At 38.8% G+C, this 18,565-nt stretch overlaps 1 protein-coding gene and 1 pseudogene across 1 annotated transcript; both read left to right on the forward strand.

Annotated features, from left to right (window-relative positions):
- Window positions 1–6,598: 6,598 nt before the first annotated feature.
- Window positions 6,599–8,869, forward strand: LOC128526482 (serine protease 27-like). Its single transcript, XM_053498374.1, has 7 exons — window positions 6,599–6,695; window positions 6,877–6,897; window positions 7,017–7,185; window positions 7,271–7,539; window positions 8,045–8,193; window positions 8,285–8,460; window positions 8,580–8,869. The coding sequence occupies exons 1-7, from the start codon at window positions 6,647–6,649 to the stop codon at window positions 8,584–8,586; spliced, it is 840 nt and encodes a 279-aa protein (XP_053354349.1). The 5' UTR covers window positions 6,599–6,646; the 3' UTR covers window positions 8,587–8,869.
- Window positions 8,870–11,109: 2,240 nt separating this feature from the next.
- Window positions 11,110–18,175, forward strand: LOC128526366 (serine protease 27-like; annotated as a pseudogene).
- The last annotated feature ends 390 nt before the right edge of the window (window positions 18,176–18,565 follow it).

Below are 18,565 nucleotides of genomic sequence, written 5' to 3' on the forward strand. Positions count from 1 at the left end.
CAGTACACACGTGCATGGATGTTGATTATACCAGTAAGAGACGAGCACTGACCCAGCAGGGGAGATGATTACCCATAATTTCCCAGCACAAGAGAGAGAAAAAACATTGGCTCAGTTGTGATCACGTGACGCTTAGCGTTAAAACAAAAGGCGCATGCGTGAACATGATACTCAGTACTCATAAACCAAGATTTGTTTGTTTTCCAAGTCAAAACTTATTAAAAATCTTTGCTCGTACTGCAGAACACTCGCAAACCAAGTTACTCGCAATCCAAGGTTTCACTGTATTCCTCGTAGGGAATTTATGCGATCACCACTAAACCGGAATGATGTGTTCTAAAGACATTAAGGATGCAAACTTTTTTCTCAAACGAGTCAGCCATGATAATGTCTTAAACTTACGCTGAAAAATGATTAATAACTTTCTGTCTGGCATTATATTGAGTGACATTATATTTAGTGTCACGTTCAGTGACATCACATTAATAACATCATTGTGTGATGCATTTCTTCTAGCATCTGCGGCCGATTCTACACACAAATGTGAACTTACACACACACACACACACCTCTGTCATGACACACACACACGCACAAACACACTGATATCACACACAAATTACAAATGTTAACACTTTCACACTCATACAGGTGCACACACACACACACACACACACACTCACACCTCTCTCTTACTCTCACACACACTAACCCTCACACACACACACACATTTCATGTGTGGCCTACTTCTTCATAGCAGATCTTTCTAGTCTAAAGCTTTCCTTATTGACACAGGGACACATTTATAATTTTCTGCTGATATATTCAGAGGTCCGTTCTTCGTACGTCGCTTGACACATACGACATCTAAGATGAGATCATCGTGCTAATTACGATCCAGCTAATTCGGTTCTTCGAGCACACCTGTTGACAGGGCTGGACTGGGACAAAAAATCGGCCCGGGCATTTTGACTAGAGACCGGCCCACTAGGTATTATTGGCAAAGCCATAAAGCCTTTAAATGAAAACAAACGCTGTTCTGACAGCGATGTACACTGTCCTGTTAGTATATGTATCAATCTAATAAACTTAAACCTACACCATCCTCCCTATTCTGTTATTCTAAACAGTACTTAGTGAAAAAAAAAAGACTGCCTGGTCGAGTTAACCTCCTGAACTATCTACAACACATGGAGGAAACCTTAAATTAAGACAGAGAAGACTAGAGGTGAGACATGATCATTAATGAGTATTAAAATGAATAAATTACAGATTTAGTGATATTTTCATAAACTATTTATTTACCACATCAACAAACAGCATGGCAGCACAAAATATTTTTTTAAACATGGCAACCTTTAAAAAGTGAAAGGAGGCAGAGAAAGAAAGTTAAGAAAGAATAACACTTAATTGAATTTTTGATTCCATTTTACACACAGTACATGGCACAAGAACTGACAACACAACAAAACACAAAGATCACAATCGCTGGAGTGTCATCCAGAGACCTGGGCTGCCACAACCAGCTAGATCGTAACACACATGTGCACAGAAATCAATTATTTTTCTACAATAATTAAATAGATTCAACATCTTTCTTCGACATAATTTCAGACTGCACAGATGGTAAGATTACTGGGCTTACAGAGACTTAATATTTTTAGACTTAATATTTACTATAAACCATAATGGATTTCTATACATTTAACATCAAATGACCACTTTGGTTGTAAGATTCAGATAATTATTTAAAAGCTAGACATTTAAAATGAGAATAAGAAAGAAAAGTATTTCTTTGTGCCCCCCTTTCCTTGTTAATGCCCTACCTGGCCCCCTGGCAAAACTTTGCTAGACCCGCCCCTGCACAGTTACCAGCTGTCAGCTATGTAGAAAAGGATCCTGGTGTTATTTGTCTCTCAGAAACAGTTCATAACTTCCCTTCAACTCATTCATGTCACCTAAAAGATAAACCTGTTTCTCCATCACCTGTTCAACTCTGATGATTCAATAAGGACATCTCCTGGTTTCACCTTTATGTTTCTCTCTCACATATCCAAACCGATCATGACTAGCAGCTTTTATGGCTGTGGCTCCAGCAAACAGCTGATAAACCGATCAGCTGATCAACAGGAGAAGGAGGGGAGAGAATGAGAGAAGCCGAGGCAGCTGCAGCGTAAAGACACAGGATAACTCCAGCTTTGTGTGTGTTTTTTTTTTGTTTGTTTGTTTTTTATTCTAGCTAAAATACAGGACAAATCGCGTTCCTTTTCACCTCAATACGTAACACGTAATATTTTCTCTGAAAACGGGTCGATTGCGTTTTTTACGTTTGGCAACCCATACTAATTAACCTTATCAATAATTCACTCTCGGTAACATCATAGCACCAGCATAGAAACTCTGTCATCATGCTAACTAGTACACAGTAGGAGTTATTGTAACTGACTGTAAAAAGTTGGCAAGCACAACGAAAATAAGCTACACCTACTTGGTTAATAAGTTTTTTTATGGTTTTACTTGGTTTTACTTAGGCTACCTCAGGTTCAGTTCTGCCACTTGGACCGGCGGCCGCCTCGGGTCTCTCCTCCTCCTCCTGCCGCCTCGGGTCTCTCCTCCTCCTGCCGCCTCGGGTCTCTCCTCCTCCTCCTGCCGCCTCGGGTCTCTCCTCCTCCTGCCGCCTCGGGTCTCTCCTCCTCCTCCTGCCGCCTCGGGTCTCTCCTCCTCCTCCTGCCGCCTCGGGTCTCTCCTCCTCCTGCCGCCTCGGGTCTCTCCTCCTCCTCCTGCCGCCTCGGGTCTCTCCTCCTCCTGCCGCCTCGGGTCTCTCCTCCTCCTGCCGCCTCGGGTCTCTCCTCCTCCCGCCGCCTCGGGTCTCTCCTCCTCCTGCCGCCTCGGGTCTCTCCTCCTCCTGCCGCCTCGGGTCTCTCCTCCTCCTGCCTCCCCTTTCCCTCTTCAACCTGCGGCTGCTGGCCTCCATCACTTGCTAATTTTACTGAAGTGGAAGCTCCACTATAGCCACCAAACAACTGTGATATTTTAGCACATTTGGCAGCATCTGCCTGAAGGGCTAGTTTCTTTTTGGCGCTAATTTTTTCGGCTCCTCCTGCTGCTTTGCGTTTTTTGTTCTCCATTTTTGTTCAGCAATGATATGTGATTGCTGAGCCGTTGTAAGGGGGTGGGTGCATCTGACCTCCTCGGCTGTAATTGGTCCAGCCCAGAGTCGATCATGACCAATTGGCCAATCCGTCACCTTTAATAGTTTATAACGTTACAAAAAAAAAAAAAAAACATCGGCAGCCGGCCCACAAAAGACGAAAATCACCATCGGCCCACCGGGCAAATGCCCTGTATGCCCTATGGCCAGTCCAGCCATGCCTGTTGATGATTAGTATAGCTGGATTGAGTTGTCTAGGATTATTGTGCGTTCGTGCGTTGGTTTAAAAGGCGATATGCATCGACAGTAGAAACACTGATCACAAGCCCTTTGATTGGTTGACGAAATGGAAAAAAAGCGGCTCAACTTTTTTTATAACACGTGTTATGCGCTGAAATGCCCCCCTGCCATGGATTGCCCCCCTACATAATCGCTATCAAATATTATATTAGAACATTAATTCATAAGGTAATGGTTTACAAATTACATGAGACAATAAAATAAAATAAGCAATATGAAAATAAATATGTTGTATATAAAAAAAATAGAAATATTATGTATACTTTTATATTGTTTATTTTATAATAAAATTAGTTTCGTCCAATTTATCATTATAAAATATTTTTTAATATAAATATTTATTTGCATATTTTTATGACAAAGCCCTAAAAAGTTAATGTGTTACAAAATAAAAATTATACAAGAATTTGTAATAATGGTCTTGACGGCTGTCTCGTGCCCAGGGTTTATTATAATAGTAATATCATATTTGATAACAATGAACCTATGAATTTATGTTCATATATAATGTTTGATACCGATTATGTGTGTTTGTGTGGGCGGGGGGTGGGGGGGGGTCTGGCATGGGGGCATATACTTTTCTTTTTCCACGCGAGTCAGTCGTGCTCTTTAACCAATCAGATGTGACCTCGCCATTTCATCATAACCCGCCAGGAGCGCAGGCTAAATCCTGTTTACATGAAATAAACATGCTCCCGAGCAGGTTCAAGCTTACGGATATGTTGCTATGACAACAAATGCTAGAAGCGCATCGAAGAATGAAACAATCCAAGATATGGACAAATCCACAACAATTAAATCTAGCTAACTGAGTTAGCGACGTACGAAGAACGGACTCCAGGTATGAATATAACCATAAATCAAGAGTTATGGATTAGCAGGCTATTTGTTAAGTTTAGGTCTTTTTATGCGGACCCAATAATCTGATGGTAAAAACAGATTCAAAACAGCTGGAAACAGTTGTCTATTTGGGACATCTTTTTAAATCACGTTTCAACTCTTCCAGTGCATCTGAGCATAACAAGTAGTGATTAGACAAATCAGCAATTGGTTTTAAAACGTTTAAATATAATACTTGAGTGAAAGTAAATTAATAATACTGCTTGTCAACTTTTGCTCAGCTTAAAGTGCCAATATTCTACACTAAACAGTCATAACACTAAACATTATCTAGTTCCCCTTGTGCTGCCCAAACAGCTTGTATATGTTGTTATGTGGGGCCTCAAACTTGGTGAAACTTGTTCTTTCACACTCAAAAAAATAACTTGTTGAATGAACATAATTAAATTATGGAAAGAATTTCCACCTGATTTAATGGCTTTCTTTCAACATTAAGCAATTTTGTTGGCCCAACTTAATGTTTTTAGGTACAGTCAAATTAATTTTATTAGGTTCATTTAACTTACTTACTACAGCTGCGTCCAACATAATTTAATTCTGTTCACATAAATGAATAGCGTTGGTACAACACATTTTTCAGTTGTAAATTTAGTTGATAAAACTCAAGTAAATTTAAATTTCAAGCCCTGGTCAACAGAATTCTGTGAAGGAAAGAAGCATAAGACAAACGGGATAAAACTGAGATTTTTATTTTACACCAGCAGCAACTTACAAATGAAGTCTCAATTTAAAAAGATGTACAAAACATAAAACACCACAAATAAATATTAATCATAGGAAAAAAAATTAACACCAACAGAAAGTTTTGTACTTTATAACTGTCCGTTATGACTTTTAAATATGACCGTTAGAGACGGTTGGTCAGGAAACTCCTGAAGTCAGATGCAGACAGGACACTTTCACTCACAAACTCCTGTGAAAAAATACAGAGATAGATTCAATTAAAATTCATGATAATTTATCAAATGAACAATATTTATACTTTCTTCCTCTCGCTTCACAACTCATGAGAACAGACCGAAACCAGAACCGAACCACAGATTAAGCACGCGCATATAACCGTCGGTATTTTAAGTGTGATTAAAAATACAAGAAATAGCTTAAACCAAAATAACGTGACTAAACATCGCTAAACAGAAGGTGACATTTATGTTCAGTATTTGGTTTCTATTTAGAAAGACGGGAATTAATTCCTGCTTACCTTTTCCACACGCCCGCCAAACGTTTTGTCTTCTCAACACGCTGTGTTCTCTTCTCGCGATATTTCCGGTTTTGCTATTTCCGGTTTTCATAGTGACAAGATCTCTTTGGTTTATCTCAACATGATTAAATCTAATACATGTTAAGTTGTTGAATTTCATGTAAATACAACATAATTTATTCATGTTCACCTTGGAAACATGAAATTATTATGTACAAAACACATATTACATTTTAGTACATGTAACAGGTAGCCATGTTCATTTTTTTGAGTGCAGGACATCACACAGATGCTGAATTGAATTGAGGTTGAATTCAAGTTAACACCTTAAATTCTAAACCTCAACCTCTGTAACAGTTAAAAAATAGACCCAAGACGCATCTCAAGATGCATCTCTTTAATCTGGCATACACGTAATTTATCCCATAACCTCATAATCCAGTACATCCATCCTGAATGGCAACTTCGCCAATTCTTTCCATCTGTTCTTTATTTTTCTACCCATCCCGAGGCATCTAGAGATTGTGCCAGCTTCAGTAGACAAAGGCCAACCCTGTGAGTATCCTTGGGCATCCAAAGAAAGGACCAGCTCCAGCTGGATTTTGCTTTATGATGGTTGGAGCTACACATACTGCCCCTGAGCTCCAGTGATTCAGTCCCCATCTGCCTTCTGCACCTGCTGACTCGTCCCTATGCTGAACTGGACTTCATGTTAGTTTAAAGAACTTCTGTTATATTGAACTTTTACCTGCATAACACACATGGTGTTACATAATTTCTGTCTGTTATGACCCAAATAAGGATGGGATGTTTTTTCCATACCAAGCTTATGATTACTACTTTACTATAAAAAAATACATTGCATGCTTGTTTTCTTTATGACCTAGAATGTAATTTGGCTGGATTATATAATTGGTTAAGTAATATGGTTATTTCCCGAAAGCATTCCAGTCACGCAACAGGTTTGACTAATACCATTGGTAGTTGCACCAGTGCTGGGTAGATATAAGAGAGAGAGAGAGAGAGCGTTGGAAGAGGACAACTACACCTGTTTACTTTCACAGATACTCTAAAGACAGGCCTGAAAGCAAATATGCTGAAATTTCAGTGTGTGATTGTGGTTCTGGTCTTGTACTTGGAAGGTAAGGTATTTGAGTATTCAGCAGTATATAAAATAACACTTAATCTAGTTTGTCCTTTTACTTATTGTTACATATTGTTGTATTTTATTTTATAATATTGCACACTGATCAATAATTGCATATCTCCGGTGTAAAGTCTGAATATTGTATTTTGTTAAACATGTTCTTTTTCTCATTTCAGGTTCCTTTTCACAGCTCAATGGTAGGTACTTCTCTCAAACTTAATTACTACCAGGCACAAAATTATCTTTGTTCCGCTCAGCTAGATTGAGATAAAAGTTAACAATGGCATTTAAATCTTTGATTTTTATTTTTCCTCAGTTTGTGGTCAGGCACCTTTTAACAGCCGTATTGTGGGTGGACAGAATGCCACAGTTGGGGCCTGGCCATGGCAAGTTAGTTTACAGAGTCCCGCTTACGGCGGTCATTTCTGTGGTGGATCCCTCATCAACGACAAGTATATTCTGACAGCAGCACATTGTGTTAACAGGTTAGTTTGTTTGAAAGCTTTCCAAAGGGGTAAAAATAAAATATATACAATATAAACATGTGTCTTTTGTTCTTTATCCTTTCAGCATTTCCATGTCTGGCCTGACTGTGCATTTGGGGAAACAGACTCTGTCCGGCTCTAATCCCAATCAAATTGTAAGAGGTGTTACAAAAGTGGTCATTCACCCTGACTACAACAGTGCAACCCTTAACAACGACATTGCCCTTCTCCTTCTGAACTCCTCGGTACCCTTCAACAGCTACATCACTCCAGTGTGTCTGGCCGGGCAAGGCAGCACATTTTCAGCTGGCACCAACTGCTGGATCACAGGATGGGGGAACACTGCAAGTGGAGGTAAAATACACACACACACACACACACACACACACACACACACACACACACACACACACACAGGGGTGTCTGTGGATCACACAACTGAATATACTCATATTTATTAGGCAAATTTCTACCACAGAGGTGTTTTACTGTATTTGCAGCATCATATACATGTTCCAGGAGAAGTAAAGATGCTGTCAAAAGACAGCAATTAAAGTAAAGTAATTACAGCTATTTTAGGACATACTGCCAAGCATTCCTTTATCTTCTGACTCACAAAGCTAGGCACTAGGCAGGGATAAAGGCTTGTGAATGGCTGTGTATGATTGCTTTTCATTTCATTCTATGAAATATATCTATTATATATGTATATATAATTGTAAATACATATCTGTTGTCTATTATGTAACTATCCTTGCAACTGCATGTTTAAGATCTGTCTGAAATGAGGGTATAAATTGTGTTTTAATAAATACCTTTTAAAAATATGTTAGTATTTATGTGTGTTTTGTGTGTGTAGTGCAACTGTCATCTCCTGGTGTGCTGCAGGAGGCTATGGTGCCCACTGTGGACACAAGTGTTTGTAATTTGCTACTGGGATTTGGATCCATTACCCCAAACATGGTCTGTGCTGGATATTTACAAAAAGGAGGCACGGACACCTGCCAGGTAACACAGATAAATATGAATATGTTTCTAAATAACACAACTTAGTTGTATTATTAACAAAAATAAAACAAATGATTTTTTTATTGTAAAGGGCGATTCTGGAGGTCCCTTGGTGATTAAGCAAGGTGCAGCCTGGATTCAGACCGGTATCACCAGCTGGGGTATAGACTGTGCTCTGCCCTACAAACCTGGTGTGTACACCCTGGTGTCCCAGTACCAATCCTGGATTTCTACCATCATCATACAAAATACACCTGGATTTGTCATGTAAGAGATTATTTACTCATGATATATAAAAATATAATCAAAATATTCTCACGACCTGAGTCATTGACTGATAGTGAGTCACTAAATCTTTGTTAAAATGTGTTCTTGTGTCTTGCCAGGTTCTAACAAAGTGGGTTAACCTGTTGCAGTACTTATGGATCAGCGAGAATTAAAGCATTGATGCCACACAATCTGTATATGTTTTAATGTACAATTTTGTATTTTTTTACTGGGAAAAATCTAGCAAAGTTCTTTTACATAGTTATTGTTATTCACCTTTGATGTAGTAATGGCACATTGTGATAAATATCTTGTATGTACTGAAGATTACATATTTTAATGTAATCACATTAATTATCTACTTACATAATTAAACAGCAAGCACCTAAATAAACCCCATGTTTGTCATCATTTCATGTGGATTAAATATGTACAAAACATTTTACACAAAATAAACATCCTGCTGAAGTAAATATAAAAATATAGTCACTTTTTTATAGTCACTTGAAAATCTTCTTCTTTGTCTTTCGGCTGTTCCCCTTCAGGGGTCTCCACAGGGAATCATCTGCCTTTATCTAACCCTATCCTCTGCATCCTCTTCTTTTACACTAACTAACTTCATGTCCTCTCTCACTGCATCCATAAATCACCTTTTGATCTTCCTCTAGACCTCCTGCCTGGCAGTTTCAACCTCAGCATCCTTCTTCCGATATATTTACAATCTCTTCTCTGACTTTGTCTCCAAAACATGTAACATGGGTTGTCCCTCTGATTAACTTATTCTTAATTCTATCCAACCTCAACATCTTCAGCTCTGCTATCTCCAACTCTGCCTCCTGTCTTTTCTTCAGCGCCACTGTCTCTAAGCCGCAGAGCATCGCTGGTCTCACCACTGTCCTGTACACCTTTCCTTTCATTCTCGCTGATAATCTTTTATCGCACAACACACCTGACACATTTCTCCACCCATTACAACCTGCCTGTACCTACCTCTTCCCCTCCTTTCCACACTCTCCATTGCTCTGGACCATTGACCCCAAGTCCTGCACCTTCTTTACCTCTGCTCCCTGAAGCCTCACTGTTCCTTTTGGGTTTTTCTCATTCACACACACGTATTCCGTCTTGTTGCGGCTAACCTTCATTTCTCTGCTTTCCAGAGCATACCTCCACCTCTCCTCTAATTGTGCTCGACCTGTTCCCTGCTCTCGCTACAAAGCACAATGTCATCTGCAAACATCATAGTCCATGGAGACTCCTGTCAGACCTACAGCACATCTCACGACGGTCTTAAAGCTCTCATACATGTCCTGCACCACTCTAACATACTTCTCTGCCACACCAGACTTCCTCAACACCACAGCTACTCTCTCGGCACCCTGTTGTACGCTTTCTATAGATTTACAAAGACACAATGCAACTCTTTATTACCTTTTCTGTACTTCTCCATCAGCATTCTTAAAGCAAATACTGCATCTAATGTACTCTTTCTAGGCATAAAACCATATTGCTGCTAACAAATGCTCAACTCTGCCCTTACCTCATACCTGTAATTGCCACAGCTCTGCACATCTCCCTTGTTCTTAAAAATCGGCACCAATACACTTCTCCTCCATTCCTCTGAAATTCTTTCACTCTCCAAGATCTTGTTAAACAAACTAGTCAGAAACTCTACTGCCACCTCTCCCACGCACTTCCATACCTCCACAGGTATGTCATCAGGACCAACAGCCTTTCACTCTTCATCCTCTTCAACGCCCTTCTCACCTCACTTTTACTAATATTTGCTACTTCCTGTTCCACAACAGTCACATCTTCTACTCTTCATTTTCCTTATTCATCAACTTTTTAAAGTACTCCTTCCATCTTGCTATTACTCTCCTGGCATCTGTCAGTATATTTCCATCTCTATCTTTAATCACTCTAACCTGCTGCACATCCTTTTCATCTCTATGCCTTTCTGTCAGTCACTGAGAAGCTCCATGCTGCTAGATCTGCTAAACTGTCATCCATCCTCATCCTCCTGGACCTGTCAGCTGCATTTGACATGGTGAATCACAAGATTTTATTATCTATTCTCACAAGCCTTGGAATTTGTGGAACAGCGTGGCAATGGTTTGCTTCTTACCTAGAAGATAGGTCATATGAGGTAACATGAAGGGGATCTACATACATTGTTATGCAGATGACACACAACTCATTCTCTCCTTTCCTCCCTCTGACACTCAGGTTTCCATCTGAATCTCAAAATGTCTGCGCGTTCATCTGACATCAAAACTCGGCAAAGTGAAAGAGCGCACGCGCGCCGCGGGTTCACACGAACATTTTAAATTCACTAAAGGATTTATTCACAACCACATTTCGGCCATTTACAAACATGCATTGTGCTATGTTGTTTGTAGACACTTTTACTTTTCTCCTTCTAATCTCCTCTTTGATCAGAATGCTCTTGATATGAGCCGACACTAACTCATATCGTTTCATAAAGAGAGGCAACATATACTTGATTAAACACTGCATTTCTTAAAGTGAAAGCACGCGCGATTTGAGCAGCTTTAATTATTGATAATTAAATAATTATTAAATGGTGACATAAACAGCAAAAAGGACAATATTTTTTTTTACTTTTGATTATTATTATCATGTTATTGAATGATTATTAGCCGTATTGTGGGTGGACAGAATGCCTCAGCTGGGGCCTGGCCATAGGAAGTTAGTTTACAGAGTCCCGCCTACGGCGGTCATTTCTGTGGTGGATCCTCATCAACGACAAGTATATCCTGACAGCAGCACATTGTGTTAACAGGTCAGTTTGTTTGGAAGCTTTCAGAGAGGGGGAAGAAGATAAATATAATTATGCAGACATGATAAACATGCATAACAAAATCGGTACTGCATATAATATGGTGCCTAAGACTTTTGCACAGTACTGCATATTAACATGTGTCTCGGTGCTTTATCATTTCAGCATTAGCATGTCTGGCCTGACTGTGTATTTGGGGAAACAGACTCTGTCTGGCTCTAATCCCAATCAAACTGTAAGAGGTGTTACAGATGTGGTCATTCACCCTGACTACAACAGTGCAACCCTTAACAACGACATTGCGCTTCTCCTTCTGAACTCCTCGGTACCCTTCAACAGCTACATCACTCCAGTGTGTCTGGCCGGGCAAGGCAGCACATTTTCAGCTGGCACCAACTGCTGGATTACAGGCTGGGGGAACACTGCGAGTGGAGGTAAAATACACACACACACACACACACACACACACACACACACACACACACACACACACACACACAGGTCTCTAAATCTAAAAAAAAACTAAATCTATTAGTTATAGATAGAACTAAATCTATAAAACTAAATCTACATACTTGGGCAAATTTTAATCAGAGAGGTGTTTTGTTTGCAACATCATATACATGGAGAATTAGAGGTGCTCATTGTTTGGTTGCTAATCGGTGATATATAAGACAGTAATTAGTGTGAAGTAATTACAGCTATTTTAGAACATCCTGCCAGGCATTCCTTTTTCTGTTGACTCAAAGCTCCTTACTGGGCAGGACTAAGGGCTTGAGACTGATTGTTTTTCAGAAACCTGAAATCGGAATATAGACTGGGTTATATTGAATTGTAATTTAAAGATATGTTTGTATTTATGTGTGTTTTGTGTGTGTAGTGCAACTGTCATCTCCTGGTGTGCTGCAGGAGGCTATGGTGCCCACTGTGGACACAAATGTTTGTAATTTACTACTGGGATTTGGATCCATTACCCCAAATATGGTCTGTGCCGGTTATTTACAAAAAGGAGGCACGGACACCTGCCAGGTAACACAGATAAATATGAACATGTATATGAATAATACAACTTAATTGTATTAATAACTAACATGAAACATTTTTTTATTGTAAAGGGTAATTCTGGTACTCATGGATCATTAACTTCAATATGATTCACTCATTAATCACTATTAATTAAATAAGATTCATTTATTAATCACTATTAATTAAATAAAATGCATAAATTAAACAATTTTATTTAATTAGTGGTGTTTATATAACCTGGACATGTTTTATAATCCGTTATAATAAGATGTTTTAATATACAAGTCTGTTTTTTTATTACTGTGGCAAATCTAACAAATTTTACATTGTCATTGACCTATGACATAATAATGGCACATTGTGAGAAATATCTTCATAAATATGTATGAAGATTGCATATTGTAATGTAATCACAATATTTAACAACTTAATTACCTACTTGGTAAGCACTTTAATAAACCTCATGTTTGGTGAGTCATCATTTCATGTCAACTAAATATAGAAAACATTTTACATACAGTAACATAAACATTCTGCTAAATTAAATAGAAAAATATAGTTACATTTCACAGTTGGAAACTACCTCAGGTTATTGTTTAATTTTAAACCTAATATATAACCATGTTTTTTTAAAGCATTAAAACTTTTCATGATCTTTAACAGTGCCTTGAATTAAAAAGGTTTTTCCAGCAACAAAACAACTCTCTTTTCATTGATCCAATTTGCTGTAAACTATATGTTGTGACTGTGACAAACTGCTCCGGATTTGGACAAGAGGTAGGACTGCTCCTGGGAAACGCATGTGATGTCTCTCAGTTTACAACGCTGAGAGCTGCAAAGCAGGCTACAAATTATATTCGGTGTTATAGTTTTGACAGGTTTTTGTAGCTTTAAACTGTGGTGAAATCAGCAACAGCTGATTTATTCACATAGACATAAATTATAGATGCAAGTCTCAAGTCCCTATTATAGAGCTGCATAGTATCAAAATTTGATCAAAATGACTTTTTTAAAAAAAAAGCAAAACTGCAGAGAAGATGAGAGTCTTTTGCTTTTGTGGAGGAGATAATAAAATGTACAGAAATAATTGAAGGAATAATCTGCCCTACTCTTACCTCTAAAGAGAGTTGACAGTAATTTGTGAAACCTAAGTACATTTGATAGATGATAGATAGAGAGAGAGAGAGAGAGAGAGAGAGAGAGAGAGAGAGATTCACAAAATATACAACATTTAAGCAGCAAACAAGGACTGCAAGAATTGCAATTATAATTAAGGTGCATTAATGAACAGTGTTAACAATTTAAGCTAACAGGGTAGAAAAATTCAATTAAATAATATATGAATATGAAAATACTGCTTCCATGTACGCATGCATGATGATTGTATATACAGGTGGAAATTAAAATGCACATAACGGTCCCCCAGCAAGTAATAAAAAAATGAACCAAACAAAATAATTATTTAGGTTTGTAGGAGATGTAAATGTGTATGAATTAAAATGATACGATTGTCCCTAATGAGCAAGACAAGGACGATGGCAACAATGGCAAGGAAAAACTCTCTAAATGGCAATAGGAAGAAACCTTGGGAGGAACCAGACTTAACAGGGAACCCATCCTCATTTGGGTAAAACGGATAGCAGGGATTGATTCGCATCATAAATGAGATGACATAGATCTATACCTACTTTGTACAGCTGTTCTTATTGTTCTATATTTCTTCATATATTTTCTATATTGTGTTTTTTTTGTTGTAAAGTTATTTTATTTTAGTAACTTTAATTTTATATTTTATTTTATTCTTTTCTAGTTGAATTTACCTTTTATTTTATTTTTCATATTTATTTCCTATTCATAGTCTTTTATTTTAAGGTCACGAGCAGTTGTCTAAGCATTTTACTGCATATCATACTGTGTATGACTGTGTATGTGACAAATAAAATTTGAATTTGAATCATATTGTGTGAGACTGGAAATTCAGTATAACAGGAGATGTGTTTAAATTAAAATTGAGTCCATTTCATTCTTGGAGGCTCAGGTAGACTGTAGAAAACTCCAGTCCTGACCTATCAAGCGACTGAAGTAACAAGTCTTCAGAGAACAGCTGTCTGCATTAGCTGAGGACAGGACCGTCTTCGTGGAAAAGTGAAACTGTCCCCAGTCACCACACGCATCCCGGGCAGACCACACGGGGCATCGAAGTGATGAGATCTCCAAGCAAAAGCAGGACACCAGGATGAGTCAGACAGTCAGGGGTCTGTATCACTGGCACTGGTTGCTGTGCTACTATCTTTTCCAGAATGAAGCGTAGCGTGGACATATGAAGCGCAGAGGAGGTGTGCTCTGGTGGGCTAGTCTTAGCGTTGGCTTTGGCTGAACAAGTATGCCGCCAAGTCGTCATCCACTCGCCCCGCTGTGAGGGCTCTAATGCCTATCTCCACCTGCAGGACCCAGACTTTCAGCTACGGGAATAACACTGCTCTCGCGCTCTCTAACCCTCTCTAAAGTTTGGATACACTGCTCTAACCCTAATATCTTGCACCACTAACTAACACACACCTATCACAAATCAAGTTGTGATAATAGTTACGGAGGAAGAATGTCTAAACATCCTGCACTCTACAGACTGAACAAGCTGAATGGCAGACATGATAACGTACCTCTGTGTTGGAGTTTTAATTCTTTGATGATGGATTACGTTTGTTGTTCTTAGATGAGTAGACACTCGCATTACACATGCAAAAAATGGAAAGAGGCAAAAAGTCCACTAGTATTAGAACGTAAAACTAGTTAATATTGTTATTTAGTATAAACAGAAAAAACAGTATAATTTAAAACGCTAATACAAACAAACAAGAAACTTTCGCAGTAACAATACGAGAACAGGAAGCTACGTCACAGGAAGTGTATAATCAGTTAACAGTTTGTGTAACATCCTTTTCTCCACAACCCAGCTCCATACATTCCAGGGAAGTGCCCAGTATTGAGCTAGCCTTCCTACTGTATTTATCGAGTTTCTTAGAGTCACTGATTCTGATGCTGCTGCCCCAGTGGATGAAATATTATTAATATTATATATAATAATAATAATATTAATATCAATAATCAATATTAATAATATGAATCATTTTCTATTATGTGTGTATTAAATCGATTATTTTCATGTGGCATCCATAACCACTTTCTGATTGATGCTGTGATATTGATTTTGGGGTCATGCTACGCCGAGCCACAGCCCAGCCATGATCACCTGAGCACTTCTGTTCCATGTAGGGTTGCCACCCATCCTTTAAAATATGAAATCGTCCCGTATTTGAGAATGAAATTACGCGTCTCGTTTTGAATCAATAGGGGACGGGTTTTGTCCTGTGTTTTTTTAATCAGTTTTTTAAAGCAGCGTCTCATGCAAATCATCTCATATGCATTTTATGAAGATCGCTCCTTTCCTACTTTTGAGTGGGTAATACTTGATGTCACTGTTAGTTTAATTAGTCTTTTTTAACTGTCCAGTGAGGAGGGCAAGTCTTTTAAGCAGAGTCTGCAAAGTGTTGGCAGAGAGTAATATTTAAAAAATGGCAGATGCTTCTCCAGGTAAACCCCAGTGTCTTAAAGTTTCAGAGCTTAAACGCAAACGGCTGCAAAAATACCGCAGGGAAGGAAACAAATACTTGGCTGCAGAGTGTTAGCAGAAATTGTTATCAAGCCAACTTCTCTGTGGCTCATGGTGGTCTGTCAAACGTGCGACAACATGCCTAGAGAGCAGCATTCCCGCAATGACAGAGCTCACAAAAATCAAGGCATAGTCAGACAGTTCTTCGTACCCCAAGTCTCTCCCGAAGCAGACATGGTAATGACAGTGTCATTTTTATCAACAATTTTGATTGATTGATTGATTGATTGATTGATTGATTGATTGATTGATTGATTGATTGATAAATAACGTAAGTGGACCACATTTCAATATTATGATTGCATTTTTAAGGTTAAGTCTGACACATAAGCATCAATTTATTACACGATTGATTGATTACATTAAATTTAATACATTAATAAACAACCTAATGCCCATGTAAAGAAAAATAAACTAGTAAATTGCAACTTTCCATATTTTTAAATTAGAAATAGTCTTGATAAAAACTTTACTAGTTAATGTTTGTAGCTAGTTTATGTAAGTGCTGTTTCCATGTTTCTTTAAAATTAGGTTCATTAGTATTTCCTCATCTCATCTAAGTTACAGCAGCTGAGTTGACGCAGGTGTACCACACTGTTAAACACAACATCAGCTATATCAGTGCTGACTGTGGAAACAAGCTCAACCAAAAGATTCTGCATGACTCCAAAATCGTAAAAAAGAAAATGTCTGTCGGGAGAACAAAGCCTGAAGCAATGGCCAAGGTTGTCCTTGCTTCAAAAGCAGTGGCTGATGTTGTACTGTAGACGTCTTAAAGTCAGACAAACCCCTCCCATTCTTTATACAGATAGATGCATCAAATAAAAGGAACAAGAAGATGTTTCCCCTAGCAGTAGAGTTAATACTTCAGGCCAGAAACGGGGATCTGTAATAAAATGCTTGATTTTGGAGAAAATGCAGATGAGTCCGCTGCTGGTATTATAGGTTTTATAAACCAATCCCTTGATAAATTTGGCTTATCATTAAGTCAAGTTACTGCATATAATGCAGACAATACTAATGTTAATTTTGGAATCTCTGTCACTAACCTAAAGAAAATGATCTGCTGCAAGGGAACTCCCATGCCCATATTGTGCTCAACACAGTGAAGCATGCTCTCGACCACCTTACTGTAAATGTGGAAAATGTTGTGCTGCAGGTCTATGGCCACTTTTCCACATCTGCCAAACAAAGGGAATCCCCTAAAGACTTTTGCCAGTTTTGTGATGTGGAGTTCCATGAGATTCTACGACATGTTTCAACAATGTGGCTGTCTCTCAATTCAGCCATCTTACGTCTTTTGCAAACCTGGACCGCTCTCAGGTCCTTTTCATCAGCCTCAGAGAAGAGTCTCCCAGACAGATCAGATCTTTGTTAAAGCTCAGTGAAGCCAACTGAGGAAGCTCCGGAAGATGTGGAAGTTTATATTTAAGGTTATTAAAATGTGGTTCACATATCACAAGGTCATCCAAAGCCTGTTTTTGTGGTTACTGTCACACTTTGTTTGACTCATTTTGGCCTATGTTAATTATTGTCAGCTATGCCTATGTGTTCAGCTACGATTATCATTAGAGGAGTTTGTTGAGTTGTAAAAGAGAAAGACTGACTGCATTTCAGTAAAAGACTATTTTATTATTAGTTTATTTTAATGTCCAAGTGTTCATACATTTCTGAAAACATTGTTGTGATTTACCACCACTGGCATGCCATTGGGCCTGTGATCACTGTGGTCTTGGCCCCCAAGGGACGTAACCCCCGCTGCAGTATGCGTCCCTTATTTTTTTGTATTAAAAGTGGTAACCCTAGTTCCATGTTCCCAACCACTTCTTTTATTTCATTTCACCACCTCACTCTCCGCTCTCCACACATCTGTATGCTATAACTGATTATCTCTCATACCTATATAAAACACGCTCTGACACCACCACATCACCAGTTTATATTCCAGTGTTTTTCTCGTCTCAGCCTGCCAGATACCGACCATGCTATGTTTTATTGACTACGCTTTCGTCTCTCGTTTTGGACCCCAATCCTTTTGGAAATTTCACGTTATCGACCTCTTACCTGTTACCGACTATAAGCTTGGGTCTCAGACTTTCTCTTGTCTCTCCAGCTTCGACCCTGGGCTGTTCTATGACCACGATTTATCCTCACGCCTCGCCGAGCTCGCGCTGCTTTCACCAGCCAACTCAAGTTTCTCCAGCCCATGTCGGCTTTGATCACAGAGCTTTTTCTCTTCCCACGCCGTCTCCACACACTTACGCTTCACTGCAAGGCTCATGTTTTACATGCCGGTGTTATGCCCTAAAACGCCCCCGCCTGCCACGGATTGCCCCTCATTATGCAATCGCTATTGTCAAAGAAAAGCCGCCGCCCCCTTTTCTTTTAAACCTATTAGCGAGTGTTTTTCTTTCCCTACGCTTGGTTTTGTAGGGAAAGTTGCGTTCAGTAACACGATGGAACCAATTACCTTAACAGCAGCAACAACAACCATTATGATCACACTTTGTTGAATTTATATTGCTTAAATATTTCGCAGCTCTGTCCTCTTTGCATTGCTACGTGTTTATTTACTTCCTTTTCGTATTGCACGTATAATGCACTCTAAA

The sequence above is a fragment of the Clarias gariepinus genome, chromosome 6, assembly GCF_024256425.1.
Source record: "Clarias gariepinus isolate MV-2021 ecotype Netherlands chromosome 6, CGAR_prim_01v2, whole genome shotgun sequence".
NCBI lineage: Eukaryota > Metazoa > Chordata > Actinopteri > Siluriformes > Clariidae > Clarias > Clarias gariepinus.